At 42.2% G+C, this 15,403-nt stretch overlaps 1 protein-coding gene across 1 annotated transcript in view; it reads right to left on the bottom strand.

Annotated features, from left to right (window-relative positions):
* The window catches only part of NCKIPSD (NCK interacting protein with SH3 domain), a 53,764-nt gene that overhangs the window by 3,137 nt on the left and 35,224 nt on the right, over positions 1-15,403 (bottom strand). The window contains exons 8-12 of the mRNA XM_075183599.1: positions 15,102-15,240; positions 5,500-5,580; positions 2,713-2,841; positions 936-1,028; positions 680-852 (exon numbers count right to left, since the gene is read on the bottom strand). Of these exons, the coding sequence (XP_075039700.1) occupies positions 680-852; positions 936-1,028; positions 2,713-2,841; positions 5,500-5,580; positions 15,102-15,240 (615 nt within the window). The remainder of the gene's footprint in view (positions 1-679; positions 853-935; positions 1,029-2,712; positions 2,842-5,499; positions 5,581-15,101; positions 15,241-15,403) is intronic.

Here is a 15,403-nt window from a genome sequence, read left to right as displayed (position 1 = left end):
TAGAAAGATGGGAGTATGCATTCCACGCAAAGTAAATATAAACAAAATGTAATAAGGAGCAGTGTGCCGAGACGCCTATCACTGGGCAGTCACAGAGCCGATACCACAAGATAAATTGTAATTGAATAGAAAATAAAATGGTAAAACAGCCCCCGTTAAATATAAAAAGGTTCAGTTCTCAGCCACAGCATAATAATTGTATATATTTTCCAGTGTGGATTTGTTAATAAACTGTATATGTAATGAGTCTTTGCTAGAGGGACAGTGGTTTTAATCATCGCTGAGATATTCCTGCTAATTAAAAATAAAGGTACTTCCACTAATAATATATTCATAATTCAACATTAATACATCTGTAAGTACAGGAAAGTAGCAAAAATGAGCCTGGAATTGGTGCTGTATATTATCAAACTCCAAGAAGAGCTTTTAGTTTATAAGCACCAGACCTTTCATTTACGTACTAGGCTAGAAAACGGTTCAACATGGGACTATTACATGATATTATATTTTATATAGGTCATCTCTGCATGTATCAATTTATATATTGTCACGTAACTTGCAGCATATAGGAAAAAATAATAATTGTCTTCTGAACCATAATCAGAAGACAAAGTTTAACCAATAATTGATAACAATACACCTGGCAGCTTTGTGACACAGCCTTGGTCACATTTCTCACCTTATCCCCAGGAGATAGATCCGCTATCTGCCGCACAACGATATCGATCATTACCATCATGTCCGTGTGGTAGAAGATATTGGCCGTGTCTGAGCTGGAGAACAGGTCTTGCAGGATCTTCAGCACAGAGTGCTGGGGTTGAGGCTGGTGTTTGAAGATACAGACAGGATCATCTGGTGATGAGAGGAGAGATAAGCGAGTGCTGATAACGTACACAAAGCCGCAGGGGGAGGACGGCGGAGGTTCAGGCACTTACCGCCTCGGTTAAGAAGCAGGAGCAGCTTCTCCGTAAAGGTCTTGACATTGGAACGCTTGCACAGGCTTTTCATAATCACATTGTTGGCTGGAACTGGCAGAAGAAGAAAAATAATAAAAAGGAGACGAGATAAAGTTCTCTGGAAGAATTTTCTTTACACTTCATACAATAGTTATTGTTAGAATGTGTCCAGATATTTTTTTTCTTGTGCAAATTTACTGTAGAGACTAATCAAAGAAAGCTAAACTGCCCCGTAACCTACACAAACCAGAGCAGTTGTTTATGGGCTAAAGCAATGTTAATATTTCTCCCCCGGTTCAGGCTCATTCTAGGGGACTAACAAATACAAAAACAAAACAAAAAAAAAACAACAAAAACTAGAGCGCGCCAACAGGTGGCTGCCTAAGTGTAAACCCACAAACCAATAACATAAATGTATACAGAGAAAAATAGGATAAACACCATAAGGCGCTACCTATGCAAGATGTAAAGGACGACCATCATAAGTCCAAAATATAAATGAGTCCAATGAATAATAGAGTAGTTCTTTTCTCCAATTCACACAGTGATGAATGGATCCTTCTTTGCGATACATGTATCATTCAAGAAGTGCTCATATTTATAAAGCAGATATATGTGGAAAACACAAGAAGGTACAAGTGTATTACCTTGTTTATATACTTCTATGAAGGCAGTCCTTTATATCTTGCATAGGTAGCGCCTTATGGTGTTCATTCTAGGGGACTTTCGACACGCCGCAGTAAGCATGCGCTTAGCGCACCAATGCAGGAGTGTCTTTAGGGGAGGTGGCCTAGCACTTCGGGAGCACTAGCCCCACCCCAAAGTGACATAGAATGATACAGCCACACCCATACTGTGATATGCCCCACCCCTTTTTGGAGACGCTAATGATCCCTATTCCCAAACTTGAAATGTCTGGAGAATTGATATTAACGTTGTGCCTCAATCATTTTCTGCATTTCTGGATTTTTAGAGAGACTATACAGCGAATGGTGGTAGTCAGTTTAACGGTACTGACTACCCAGACAACGAAGAAAACGACAGAACGACACCGACTTGATCCTACAGTGACCTGAAAAAAACACCAAACATTTACCAGGATGCAGATATCTTCATGGGACGACTAGCTGTGTTGTCAACTGTGTTAGATGACGTCATAAAGCGCGACTTGTCTTAAAAGCGGCGATGGACGGACCCAGCTGTCATGCAAGTATTATTTTAGGGGTTAGGATTAACCCTAACCTTAACTCTCTAACCCTAATACCCCTAATCCCTAAAATAATACTTACATTACATCAATGGCAGCTGGGTCCGTCCATCGCCGCTTTAAGACAAGTTGCGCTTTGTTATGATGTCATCTAACACAGTCGGCAACACAGCCAGTCGTCCCATGAAGACATCTGCATCCTGGCAAGTAGTTTTTTTTTTTTTTCAGTCACTGTATGATCAAGTCGGTGTTGTCCTGTCGTCCTCTTCTTTGTCGGGGTAGTCAGTACCGTTAATTGGTACTACACCCACAACGAAAAGGGGGGTTAACCAAAAACTGTGACTACCATGAAGCAAATTCTTAAAATCATACTATCCATGTTTATCATATTCTGTAAGCAAAAGTGTATTCTATAAATATAGAAATACTAAATGTTTGCATCTTGATGAAATGGTTGAATAACTGGGCTGACAAACGTAAAGTCATTGTCTAGATGCAGAACCACCTTTGCCTGTAATAACGCTCATTGTGTAACGCCAGCACACGTACCCGCTATGTGTAGGTTGAACGCCAGGAGCACGTTGAGGAACAGGTCTGGGAGCTGCTCGGTGGTATCAGAAGGGAGCCCGTCCTCGATCACATCCAGCAGGAACTGGACAAACTGGGAGTTCAGATGCTCTGTGTGTAACGAGAATGATATGAATGGATTTCTCCTCGCAGCCAGTGTACATCATATGGAGAGAGATTCCTGTCTCGGTTCAGTGATCATGAGCATATGTCAGAGTTTGTGTGTAGAGGGAAAACAAATGATAACCGGTGCTAGAAGAGATAGTAAACATGCCTGAAGTAAACTCGCATGCTACGCTAGGTTACTAACTAACCGCCAGAGGCAACGCCAACCTCAGCACGAGTTAAAGGAGAACCCCACCCGTCTTATTCACATCCTCAGATTGACGAGATGATAAATCACTGCAGATCGTTCCTTCTAATAGGTCTAAATCTGATGTTTCTGACATTACATCTGCTTGTAAGACAGAAGATACAGATCACCACTAACAGATCCTTCATACTTGCTGTGAATTACTTATTATAACAGACCCTAGCAGAGTACGGCTGCTCCTTGCCGTTAAACTTAAATAGACACCATCACCTATAGAGAGAAAACAAACCTAACGTTTCATATTTAATGCAGAGCGTACAGTTTGTTTCCTATAGGCCTGTTGTCTGAGTTTCTTAATACAGTCACTATATAGCACTTCACATATGACGGCTGCTAATCTCCCCTCTCACACTTCAGTCTGGTTCCCTAAAGCAAAATCTCACTTCAGAGCAGCTGTAAACATTAGAAAAAACCCTGTTGTGTACCTCACATTGTAGCTGTAAACATTAGAACCCCCCTGCATTGTACCTCACATTGTAGCTGTAAACATTAGAAACTACCCCCCTGTTGTGTACCGTACATTGTAGCTGTAAACATTAGAACCTCCCCCCATGTTGTGTACCTTACATTGTAGCTGTAAACATTAGAACCCCCCTGTTGTGTACCTTACATTGTAGCTGTAAACATTAGAACCCCCCTGTTGTGTACATTACATTGGAGCTGTAAACATTAGAAACTACCCCCCTGTTGTGTACCTTACATTGTAGCTGTACTGGAGCGGTTATTGGGACACTATAGACAGCTGATAAAGATGAAGTGCAAACCTATGGTCCACAAACTGAAACAAAATACATTACTTTGCCTAAATAGTATACAGCAGAGATGGGCAAGCTGTGACTGTCCCAGGACCTAGGGCATACTAGAATCTGTAGTTTAACAGGAGTATTACATTGTGCCTCTGTTCTATACTATGCTGCTGGGTCACCCTTTAAAAGAAGAAAAAAAAAAAAAAGGTTTTTATTGTGTTTCTTTCCGATCTTCCCTTGAGATGGACGACAGGTTAAAGGGCACTGGACTACGTTAGATGAAGGCCAGTGGAGAGTGTTTATATTGTTCAATTAATATGTATTGATGTAATAAGTGTGTGTTTACTTCTAACATCATTTTTGTCCATTATGCAGTTTACCACAGGGGTGGCGACCTTTCTGGGGTTCTCATGAATGCATTACCCAGTCTCCTCCTGCTGGCCGCAGTATTGTCGCAGAGCCCCCGGGCATTACAGGACAGGGCTTGTAACCTCCGGTTCCCCTGTTATATTTATAATAAGCCCAGGCTGGCTAGTGCTGTTTATCACAGTGTGTGTGGCCCTCCCGGTATAACCCTTACCAGCTCCTGTCTGGTCAGCACAGAACTGGGGAACTGGAACCTTCATTACACAACTGCCAGCCCAGGTATAAAAACTTCGGGGGGTTCTGGGTAATGAATAAACGTCCTTACAGAATGGACACAGGATCCGTAAGAGCCCTGACCACTATGCCTAAAACGGTTAGCACATATGAAAAGAAAAAGCATTGGACTAGAACCTCACCCCACAATAAGTTACTGTAGCGTAAATATATCTCACTGATAACACACACCTGGTACATAAACTTGACTTAAACATATACACAACTTCCCACTCCCACCTGTTTGTGTTATGAGGTATATCTATAGAGGACCTTCATCTAACACAGGGGCAGCCATGGCTGACAGAGAAACAGACCTTCCCTACAGATCTGAGAATGGCGGAATCAGGACGTACAGCTGCCTTCTCCAATCATTGAATAGGGTCTGGATTAAGCCCACCATCCCCGTTATACTGAAAATCTGTACAGCGAGACCTTTGACTGTGCAGCCAGTGATAAGGGAGCAATGTGCCATTTATACAAGAAATTTGAAGTGATTGTGTCCATTTAATGTTGCCCAAAGGTTGTTACATTTAAATGATCACTAAATCTAAAATGCAAGTTAGCGTCTTACATTATTATTTGGGATTTCAAGCTGTAAAGTTGGCCACAGACTTTGCCATCCTACAACTCCACGCGAGTGTCAGGCATCTGGGTTAATGGCCAATTTAGAGACGCAAGTTTACGACCAAACTGGGTGGATCGCTTCTGGCATCATGGGGTCTGTCAATGCGGTTGGAAGGTGACCCGATTCACTGGCTGACAGGGGTCGTATGTCGAGATCTTTTTACCTAATTTATGAATATGCCCGATCATGATCCTATTGTTTTGCGACCCACACACACTATAATACCAGGCCAATTGCATAATATCAGCAGTGATATTGCAGTATGTATGACAAGCCTACCTCTGTAGTGTACAATACAATACGCACAGACATGATGCAAGGAACACTGCACAGCAGACCTAAGGTCACCCAGAAAACACTGACAGCAGGAACAAAGCACTTACCGTAATGGTGATAGGGGAGAGGTTCTCCCATGGAGAAAATCATAGACAGAACTAGCGCAGAGTAACACATTTTCTGGTGTTCTGCAGAAAAGAAAGTGAAGAATTCAGGTCAATCTCTCCTGTCTGCCGGATCAATCAGTTACTAGAAAATACTATTCAAATATGTAGTTTACACATCATATAATATTGCACCTTAACATTAATGCTACGTGTCTTAGGTATCCAAAGTTTTGGCAGCCTGATCAGTGATGATATGGAGAAATATCACTATGCTACAGATGAAATCCAAATTGCATCGCAATGTTCTAAGACACAAAGAACCTGAGTCATTAAGGAAAGGTTAAAAAAAAAAGGGGTAAATGTTCTCCGGGACAAACCATGTTAGAATGCAAGGGGTGCAAATTAGTTTATTATTTTGCACATAAGTTAAATACTGGCTGTTTATTCATCTAGCACACAAATACTTGATAGCTTAATTTTTACAGTGAAATTTAAGTTTGATCTAGGACATGTCCTACCCCAACTATAAATCTGTCCCCTGATTTTAAATTTACCTCCCCTTCCAATGCAACATGGTTTTGCCCAGGTGCAAACTTACTCCTTTTATATGTTTTTCTCTCCATAATGACTCAGGTCCAAAGCTTGTATGGAGAAAGGAAGGTGAACTAGGAAAGTCTGCTGGGACGGTAATCTTTCATTAGGAGAGATAAATAACATGGTTCTCTAGAAACAAGTGCACATGAAGGCATTGAGACTATCTCACCTAGTTAGAAGTTTGATTGGACACAGTATAGAAGTGAGTAAGGTCAGATATGGAAGTTAAAATTTAAATACCACTGTGATATTCAGGATCCTTTCCAAATATAAAAAAGGAAAAAAAAACTGAACTAAAAACATATGGACATAAGAGCTCAATTGATCAGCACTTATAACATCTGAAGAAAAGATATCAAACAGTACAATAGATTTAGTTTAATAACTCCCATAACACAAAAGTGAAATGCAAAACACATTGTTAACTTATTGGTTGTTTTAAAGAGTAACAGTTCCCATTACAGCCTCAATGCTGCTTGAAATACCACATAAACCAAAAGCAATCTGTAGACAGGCGGCTGTAGATGAATGTTCTGAATGAGCTTTAGAAACGGTCTGTGCATTGAGTTAGCCATTGTCCTCGCATGATTTCTTGGTCTGTGCTTCTGTTGTCTAGTTATTATCATCAACCTTCATTTAAAGGGCGCCACAAGGGCTGCAGCGCCGTACAAAGGGCAAACAACAAGACAGTACAGGGTATAACAGTACAATATAATACACAAGTAACACTACAACTCAAACCTGTGTCCATTAGCGTGGGAGCAACTAGCAGTTTTACAGTCACTGTAAGAGGTGCAAATACAATGGAGGAGAGGAGACAATGGGCAGAGAGCCCAAGGAGGAGGTGCGCCGTGTAGCTGGTGAGCAAAGGTTATAGGTAATGAGAACAGGAGGGAAGAGGGCCCTGATCACTAGAGCTTACAATCTAAAGGGAAAGGGGCAGACAAATGGTTGACGCATGGGGGTGAGCCAATGTAAGGGGATCTGAGGGCAAGAAGCGAGAGTGGGAGAGACAGAAGATGAGAGGGTGATGTATACTACATGGTGAGATGGTTAAGTGGAGGACTGGTAGCCTTTTATAAACAGGTGGGTTTTCAATGACCGTGTGAAGTGATACAGGATAGGGGATAGTCCGATAGAACGAGGGAGATCCTTCCCCTTTGGTGGGGGGCAGCACGGGAGAAATCTTGGATAAGGGAATGAGATGTGGCTACCAAAGGGGAGGAAAGGTGGCGGTCATTGGCCGACCGGAGAGGGCGCGGGTGGGAGTATGTATGGAGTTGAGGTTGGAGATGTAGGGAGCAGTGGAGTTGGAGAGGGTCTTGTACGCGAGGGTGGACTAGTTTCACAATACATAGAAAGCCACAGATTGGCCAGACCTGGGTATGTGAACAACTGCCTGGCACAGAAGATACAGGATTGTCCTTTACAATAAAAAGCACAGCTGGTTATTGGGAAAAAGTCCACTTTAACGCTACTGCATAATGACTTTCTATCAACCTCCCAGTCTCCTCTGCACACGTCAGGAAGACATCCAGAGGGGAATCTGGCGCTTGTAAAACAAACTTGGAAACGAGTCACTAAGTAGGGAAAAAAGCAGGGAATTTAGGGAATTAATTTTAGGGATTAGTGGCAAAATGTTCACACTCTAATGGACTTAGAATTACACACAATTAAGATGGTACAGTTATTACTTCTATCCTTTCATGTGTTCTGTTGACACCACATTATTTTATGGAGGGAGGGGGGGAGCGAGAGTCGCCAACCTGCGTGACAAGTCCCTGCGCTAGAAATCTCACTTCAAAGACCTTCCACAGTTAACCAGTTGGCTTCAGTCGTATCAAGCAATTGACACAGATCCCAGGGAGTCCTCACTGAAGATTTTATATTCTCTCACTGAATAAGGGCACTGGCTGTTTCACCGCGCGAAGAGGGGATTATAGCCGACAATAAAGCAGCCGCCAGCCCCAAATTCCAAAAACCCAAAACAGCTTATATTGTCTCCAATTCAAGGTCGCTCTCTATACAGGGACCAACCATCCCTCCAGGCTGCCATATGAAATAATGTGATCTGTTAGTTGCTATATGTTGACAATTATTTGTGAATAGCGACATACACTGTTCTATGCAGTCATACCTAGCCATGATATCCGCTAGGGTTAGACCCAGCGATGTATAGAAGCGGGATCACAACAGAAAATTCCGTAAGAAATTTTATGCAGGAACAGAGTTTTCTTAAGAAACATTCAGGAAGTAAAATCCTCCTTGGGACGGTTTCTGTTTTCGGAATTCGAAGATGCTCTACAGACTACACTGCCCAGCAATAGTACTCACATCCAATGATTGTTTATAATTGATGCTGGATTACAAATGATATACAGTGTAGTTGTGTTAAAATTAATGATAAACATGTTTGTTATTCGTGTTTTCATTACAGTTTGGAGCCCACTAGAAGTACTGGCTGTAGTCTTCTACAATGTGCTTACCAGGGGTAAAAGCATGTGGCTAAAACAAACATGTGCTCTGAAATCTGTAACAGTGATAGTGGGTAAGGCGACATTAGTGAAACATATGTAAACCGCTATAATACTGGAAACCGTTTTTTTCTAACATTAAAAACAATAGTGAAATTCATGTAATTAACAGTGGTGAGTATGACGCCATACATATTTTTAGAGAAAACACACATTCATATGAAATGTACTGCGTGCATAAGTATTCAGAGATACCCCATTAACATTTGGAAGAAACACCCTTTGGGGTGGGGGTCTGTCAGTTTAGCGCACAGGTTAGAGCGTAATGTTTGTCTATTCAGTTTTCATAGCCCTTGTAAACTGTAATCATACTATTAGACTCTGAAGGACTAACGCTGCTTTGGTTGGAACGATGTCCTGCTGAAGGGAGAATTTTTTTTCCAAATTTCAATATTTTACCTGATTAAAACAAGTTTTGCTTCCCAATGCGCCGCTCCTCGCTGAAAACGTCGGGTGTGATGACGTCACACCTGACAGTCAGTGCGAACAGTGCAGGGAGCTATATGTATAGCGGACAACAGGCGGGGGGGGGGGGGGGGGGGACGCATCATCTGCTTGTCTTATCTCCCAAATAAGGGATTAATTCAGTCATAAAAAAGTGTAGATGCCGTTGTAAATATATATATATATATTTTCATGTAATATGAACTATATGGATAGAGGAGTAGTCTGTGTCTTCAGCTGCCAGTATTATCTGGAGATGTACATTAAGGTAAGCAGATTTTCACTCTGGGATTGTTAGTGGATGGAAAGTGCGCTATATCCGATGGAATGCTGGATTATATGGAAAAGTCCTGGACAGACGTGAAAAACGGTAAAATGCGGGACACAAGCAAAGGCCCCGCCAGAGGCCGCGGGACGCGTGGGTGGTATGTAAGATGCAAGTATAAGCTTAGGCAGGTTTCTTTCCCTGCGACTTCTATTTTTACATTTCATGGCTGCATCTTGTTACCATGAATTGTTTCCGCACAGTGGGGGGGGGGGGGGGGGGGGGGGGGTACGGTGGTTTTGCAATCACTGATGTATACAGCATACATGTCTCTCATGTCTTGCAGTGATTTATAAACAGTTCTGTGCCTTAGATTTAGCCCATGAACACACCAGGCTGAGACAGCCAGCGCTGCATTATACAACACGCAGAGCGTTTCTAATTCATTGCTTTCCTTGTCTGTCGCGCAGGTTTGTTCCATGAGGTGACATTCATTTAGTGTATAATAAATACATAACCCACACTAAGCTAGATCACAGAGTGCATAAAACTGACAAAGACTAAACATAAAACGAAATTGAAAAAAAGAAAAAGCCACCTAGGAGCCGGCGTCACTGTCCACCTCTTCTAACAATATACTGCAGAGCCTGGTGAGACAACTAACACATTATAGTTAAGGGTTTTTCCTCTGTAGCATGGGAGCATTGTGATTAAAATCTAGTAAAGAAACACACAAGAAGTCCCCCCCATCTTTCCAATTCCTCACAGTGGCTGTAGGAAGAGGCTCTTAGTAATTATATCAGGATTTAAATACAAAAATATATCAAATTAATTTTTTGTACCATGGACCATACAGAAGACAAGGGTTCATACAGAAGAGAGCGGGTCATTAGTTGTGAATGGAGGAAAGACCACCAGCAAAGGCGGGATTCTTTACTGTAAGAGTACTCACGGTGTGTATTACTTACCGCGAGAGGCTGTATGACAGCTTTACTAACAATTTAAAAATGGTTGGGAGAATTTCTTACAAAAAATGGGCTTTGAAGCTATATTTAGTACAGGGCATTATGGTTGTTAATGATCCAGGGAATATATCCCTTTGTCAGTTTTAGTGTTAGGAAGGATCCTTCCCCCCACCCCTGTGCTTCTGTCTGGATTAGAATTTGACAGTTAAACTGTATGGGCCCCTCAACCTTCCCAAATATGTAATAAAGTCACTCAATCGCCAGAGAAACATTTCGGACATCCTAATTTGGTACTTGACATAACTAACTTGATAAAAGAAACAATGTAGCAAGGAAAACCAGATAATAAAGTCCCTGCTCATTAAGTCGCAGAAGTAGCATATTTTACCTTTAAGAGAAGAACAAAAAGCGGCATTAGAAACGTTTGCGTGAGATTCATTGGCCACTTTGCTGGGAATAATGAACAGAGCATATAATCAACATAGCAGGATTAGCCGGAGAATTTCTTCACACAAATCAGGCAAGATTCCGCTAAACGGCTCATTTTATCAGAGCACAAGCGGCAGCATAACCAGCTTGCAGAGAAACCTATTAGACAAGACCATGTTAGTCTATGTCTAGACGGCAACAGAATAAAAAATAAAAACAAAAAAGGTTTTAAACAGCAGAAAAACACTTTTTTGCTCGCTCCTCTATGGGGTACGATGAAAACTCAGCGTTACATCTGTCAAAAAATATTTGCGCGAGGTGTCTTGCGGCTGTTCCAGAGGCACCTCGTGTGGATATTTTGGAAATTGAATCTGCCCCTTAATTGCTTTTACCTCCAGTTTAGGTCAACAAATTGTAGACTAAACAGTAGCAGCACTTAAAAAAAGAAAAATAAATAAAAAAAAAAAAGAATAGGGATTAATATTTTCCACTTTCTGCATCCTCCATCTTTAGAGAACACCCTCAAAGTGTATAGGATGATCTCCCCTTTTCTCAATACTCGATTCCAGGGTGATGCAACGTAGAGAAGCCCCGCCCCTGCACTGGGATTATGTTAGATGTGAGTGAAGGGATGAGCCTGTATGCTGGACAGAATCTGCGATGCTATAACCAATGTATTCGCAGGAATTATTTTCCAACAGATGCATATTTCATAGGTATATATGCAGTCATTTATAGGGGTGGAACATAATTTATTACAGTGTGCATAATGCCAGGACATGTCACGCTTTCTAACCCTCACAATTAGCGCGCGGTATATACTGTAGCACATGAAAAACATACAGCTTAAACGGTTTTGATCCAGCTACATTATCAGCTATGAAACATTTAACGGGTACTAAATATTCAAGAAGGTATCCGCCCAGCGTTACAAAGCGTCCCTGGTCTGCATGTTCCTGCACATGCTCACTGTGTGCCCAAAATACGGTGTGTACAGATCTCTCCAATAGTACTGTGTGACTTCTCTATTGCTGGAATCTGCTGATGTTCAATGGTAAGTCCACTTTACAAGCTCTTTCTAATGAATAGATGACACATGAATGTACAAAACTGCATGGTCAATGGAACCCACTGACACCAGCCATGACCTGAACCCAGGGACAATGGCTGAACGACACACGAGGTGTCAGGGGTCTGTAGGTCCCTCCTGTCCCCTGGGCTGGGAAAGGTTACCCCTGACAGATAGGGAAAGCGGTTAGAAAGATCACAGTCCCTTAAGGCTACTAAGCGGCAGCTGTAACCCTGCACCAGAGGCAGTCATGTAGGTAGGTACTTGTATTTGCAGCTCTGTACATTGTCTTAATACAGCAATTGTTATAGGGACTGGTCTCTATATTCTGTATGAAGAAAACAAAGACAAGCTTAATTTTTTCAATGCTCCCTTCTTCTGGTAAACAGCAGAGACACAGTATACGCTGACTAAGCCTGAGATTCTGGCTGCATAATGATGCATGATCTCTTCCGGGAGGCTTAAGGAAAAATATGATCAATAAACAGCAATAAAAAACATTGCCCCAGAGTTGCTAAAGTACCATGAAAACAAGGTAGACTATTTTTTTTTCTGTTTCCAGTCAATTAATTCTGAACAAAGCATCTAAACAGAAAAGTATAATATATTGTACAGGAGCCAGTAGGAATTTTTACATGTTTACTAACTGGTGTATTGTCTGGTTGTTTCTGTTCTCTGAAACTAAAGGATTCTTTGTTTAGGTGTTAGAATGGAGGCAGTGACCTGTCCACTTGTGTCATTGGGGATAGGGCTGCATGTGACAGGGGCAGTGACATGATGCGAGGAGGGGAATGGAGGCAGCAGGAAGCCACAGACTGAGAGTTATATAGTGGAAGGAGCAGGGTCCCCAGCAGCACAGAGTATATCAGGAGATGAGTGATGTGTCAGTGAGGACAGGGCTACATGTGACAGGGGTAGTGACATGATGTGAGGAGGGGAATGGAGGCAGCAGGAAGCCACAGACTGAGTGTTATATAGTGGAAGGAGCAGGGTCCCCCAGCAGCACAGAGTATATCAGGAGATGAGTGATGTGTTAGTGAAGACAGGGCTGCATGTGACAGGGGCAGTGACATGATGCGAGGAGGGGAATGGAGGCAGCAGGAAGCCACAGACTGCGAGTTATATAGAGGAAGGAGCAGGGTCCACAGCAGCACAGAGTATATCAGGAGATGAGTGATGCATTAGTGAGAACAGGGCTGGTGACAAGCAGGAAGTTATAGACTTAGAAGTAGGTAGTGGAAGGAAGTGATGTGAGGCTCGAGTAACACTGATGCAAGAATTGTGGCGTCAAAGACAACTATATGAATCGAAGTTCATACACAAATTCAATTCCCTCTTGAACAGTACAATTTCCTCTGAAAAGAATAAAAAAAAGGAAAAAAAAAAAGTGCAAAAATGGTCACATGGTCTAGTAATCCCCATGGCAACCGATACCATTGAAAACATCTGACATTGTGCTGTTTTAAAGGTAGAACCGCTTTAATCAATTGTCATCTTGTTCACAGCTGGATTTTCAGCTGACAATTATTCCCTCTATTCACAGAACCCATGACAGAAAATCACACGTATGGTTTACAAGAGACTCCATGTTTGGGGGGGGGGACACATGTAACGTAAAGATCATAAGATCATTAAGGAGTTTACCTACTGATGTAACATCTCTGTGTCACCCCAGCCTGGTATTTCTATTCAAATCACATCAAAGGCACAGACAAAGCAGCCAGTACAGAAGGTATAAAATATATACAGCCGCTGAAAACCAGGGGATGGGGAGAGATGAAATTAACAGTAACAGAGATTACTCGTGGGCACAAAGCTTCTACCAGAGATCACACGAGCAGTTGTACTGATTAGGAGATGAGGCTAATGGTCCAATAGCCAATCAAACGCTCCCGTTTATTATAATTCATGTGGTGACTGTTAAATATGAAAGTGGTCAGGTAGGTGGTGACTGACCACTGCTCTTATTACTGTGAGAGGACATGGGCCTTAGACAACACATAGGAATGGTATCCGCACATCCAGAGCCGCGATGACATCAATATGGTGCCCGACCGCTTAATCACGCAGAGTTCAGTAGAATGTGGGGCAATTATATACAGGATGAGGTACATTAATATCCTGTATTCCCCACCATCACGTGATCCCCAGGGTCCCCCTGCATCACAGTTACAATTCTAAGCAGAACATTAGCTGCAAGAGTGCAAAAATTAAATTAAAGTTTAACATTTCAAGCAATAGGGAAGTTTCATACAACACTTGGTGAATGACGTTATACATAGGTCTGATCCTTCACCAAAGCATGTCTGACATGTAATACAGCCAATAAATATATAAGACGCTCTATAACGTGGCTGCATTATCTTATAGATAAAGTTTAGTGTTGAAGATTCTACATCACTATCATGTGGTTTACGGCTCTATCTGCCCTTCTCCCACCCTCTCCACGAACTGCCCCCAACTGGAGTATTTACCTCAATTAAAAATCCCTCTGCATTTTCTCGATGATGTTAATTCTTCCCCTGGTGTTGTTGCATGGAAGTCGCCTTTCCCTGCCGACTTCCCTCCCTGCCGCTTCTGTTCCTTTCCACGAATAGTTGCCAAGTGACATTTGTGACAGGAGGGGGGAGAAGGGAGTGGGGGGTGCTGGGGGATACAGTCTATGTGTGACAAGGGAGTGTCTGGTAGTTCGGGACAGTAGAAGTTGTAGGAGGAGAGGGGGGCAGTGTATTGGCAGCAGGGTCAATTGCTGTGGATGGATATCACTTTATGTGAGGTACTGCGATTGGTCAGCCGGGAAGAGAATGGCTGACCAATCTTTTACGGTGACACCAATGCACTATACGTTGTGCTTACTCTACACATTAGGATAGAATGGCAGCTTCCATGCATGTTAATTAGGTGCCAACATGAACGAGGCAGAACAACAGATTTCCACATTTTAGAAATTAAAAAAGGGCTCTATGTATAGAAACTATGTTGCCCTTAAACCATTTTATAAGTAACAACACATCTTGCTTAGGACTATTGAATACACAAGGCCTGAGTATGAGTTAGGAACAAACCCAGACAAAGAACAAACCATATAGTGATGCAAGGGGGAAATCTTTAAACCTGACCACATATTTTAAACGTGCTCTCCCTGCTGGGCAACGTGGTTTCCCCAATATGCAAAATTGCACCTTACAGATTAACTCCCTACCACAGAATGAGGCTCCCACTCATCCACCACAACCAACTCCATATAACTAAATATGAAATAAGAACAGCTTACGCTCCAAGGTCTGGGATCCTGAACTCACCTTGGGTGTGTGTCTGCATGTCGCGGGCCAGCTCCATGGGCAGGAGAGAGTTAACCAGAGAAGAAATAATGGAGGCGTCCAGGTTGCACATTGCCCCAAAACACTTCAGCAGCAACAATCGCAGAGGCACTCTGTGCTCCTATTAAACAGAACAATGACATCAGGAGGAAGCAGGGCTACACCGTGTCTGTTCCATCATTTTGATCAATTAAAGAAAAAAAATATATTCTTTGTTTCATTTATTGGGTTCTCTTCATCAATTATTATGACTTAGATGAAGATCTGAACACATTTAGGGGGGG

This window comes from Mixophyes fleayi, chromosome 8 (assembly GCF_038048845.1).
Source record: "Mixophyes fleayi isolate aMixFle1 chromosome 8, aMixFle1.hap1, whole genome shotgun sequence".
Lineage (NCBI taxonomy): Eukaryota > Metazoa > Chordata > Amphibia > Anura > Limnodynastidae > Mixophyes > Mixophyes fleayi.
This window is presented reverse-complemented; position numbering and strand designations above follow the sequence as displayed.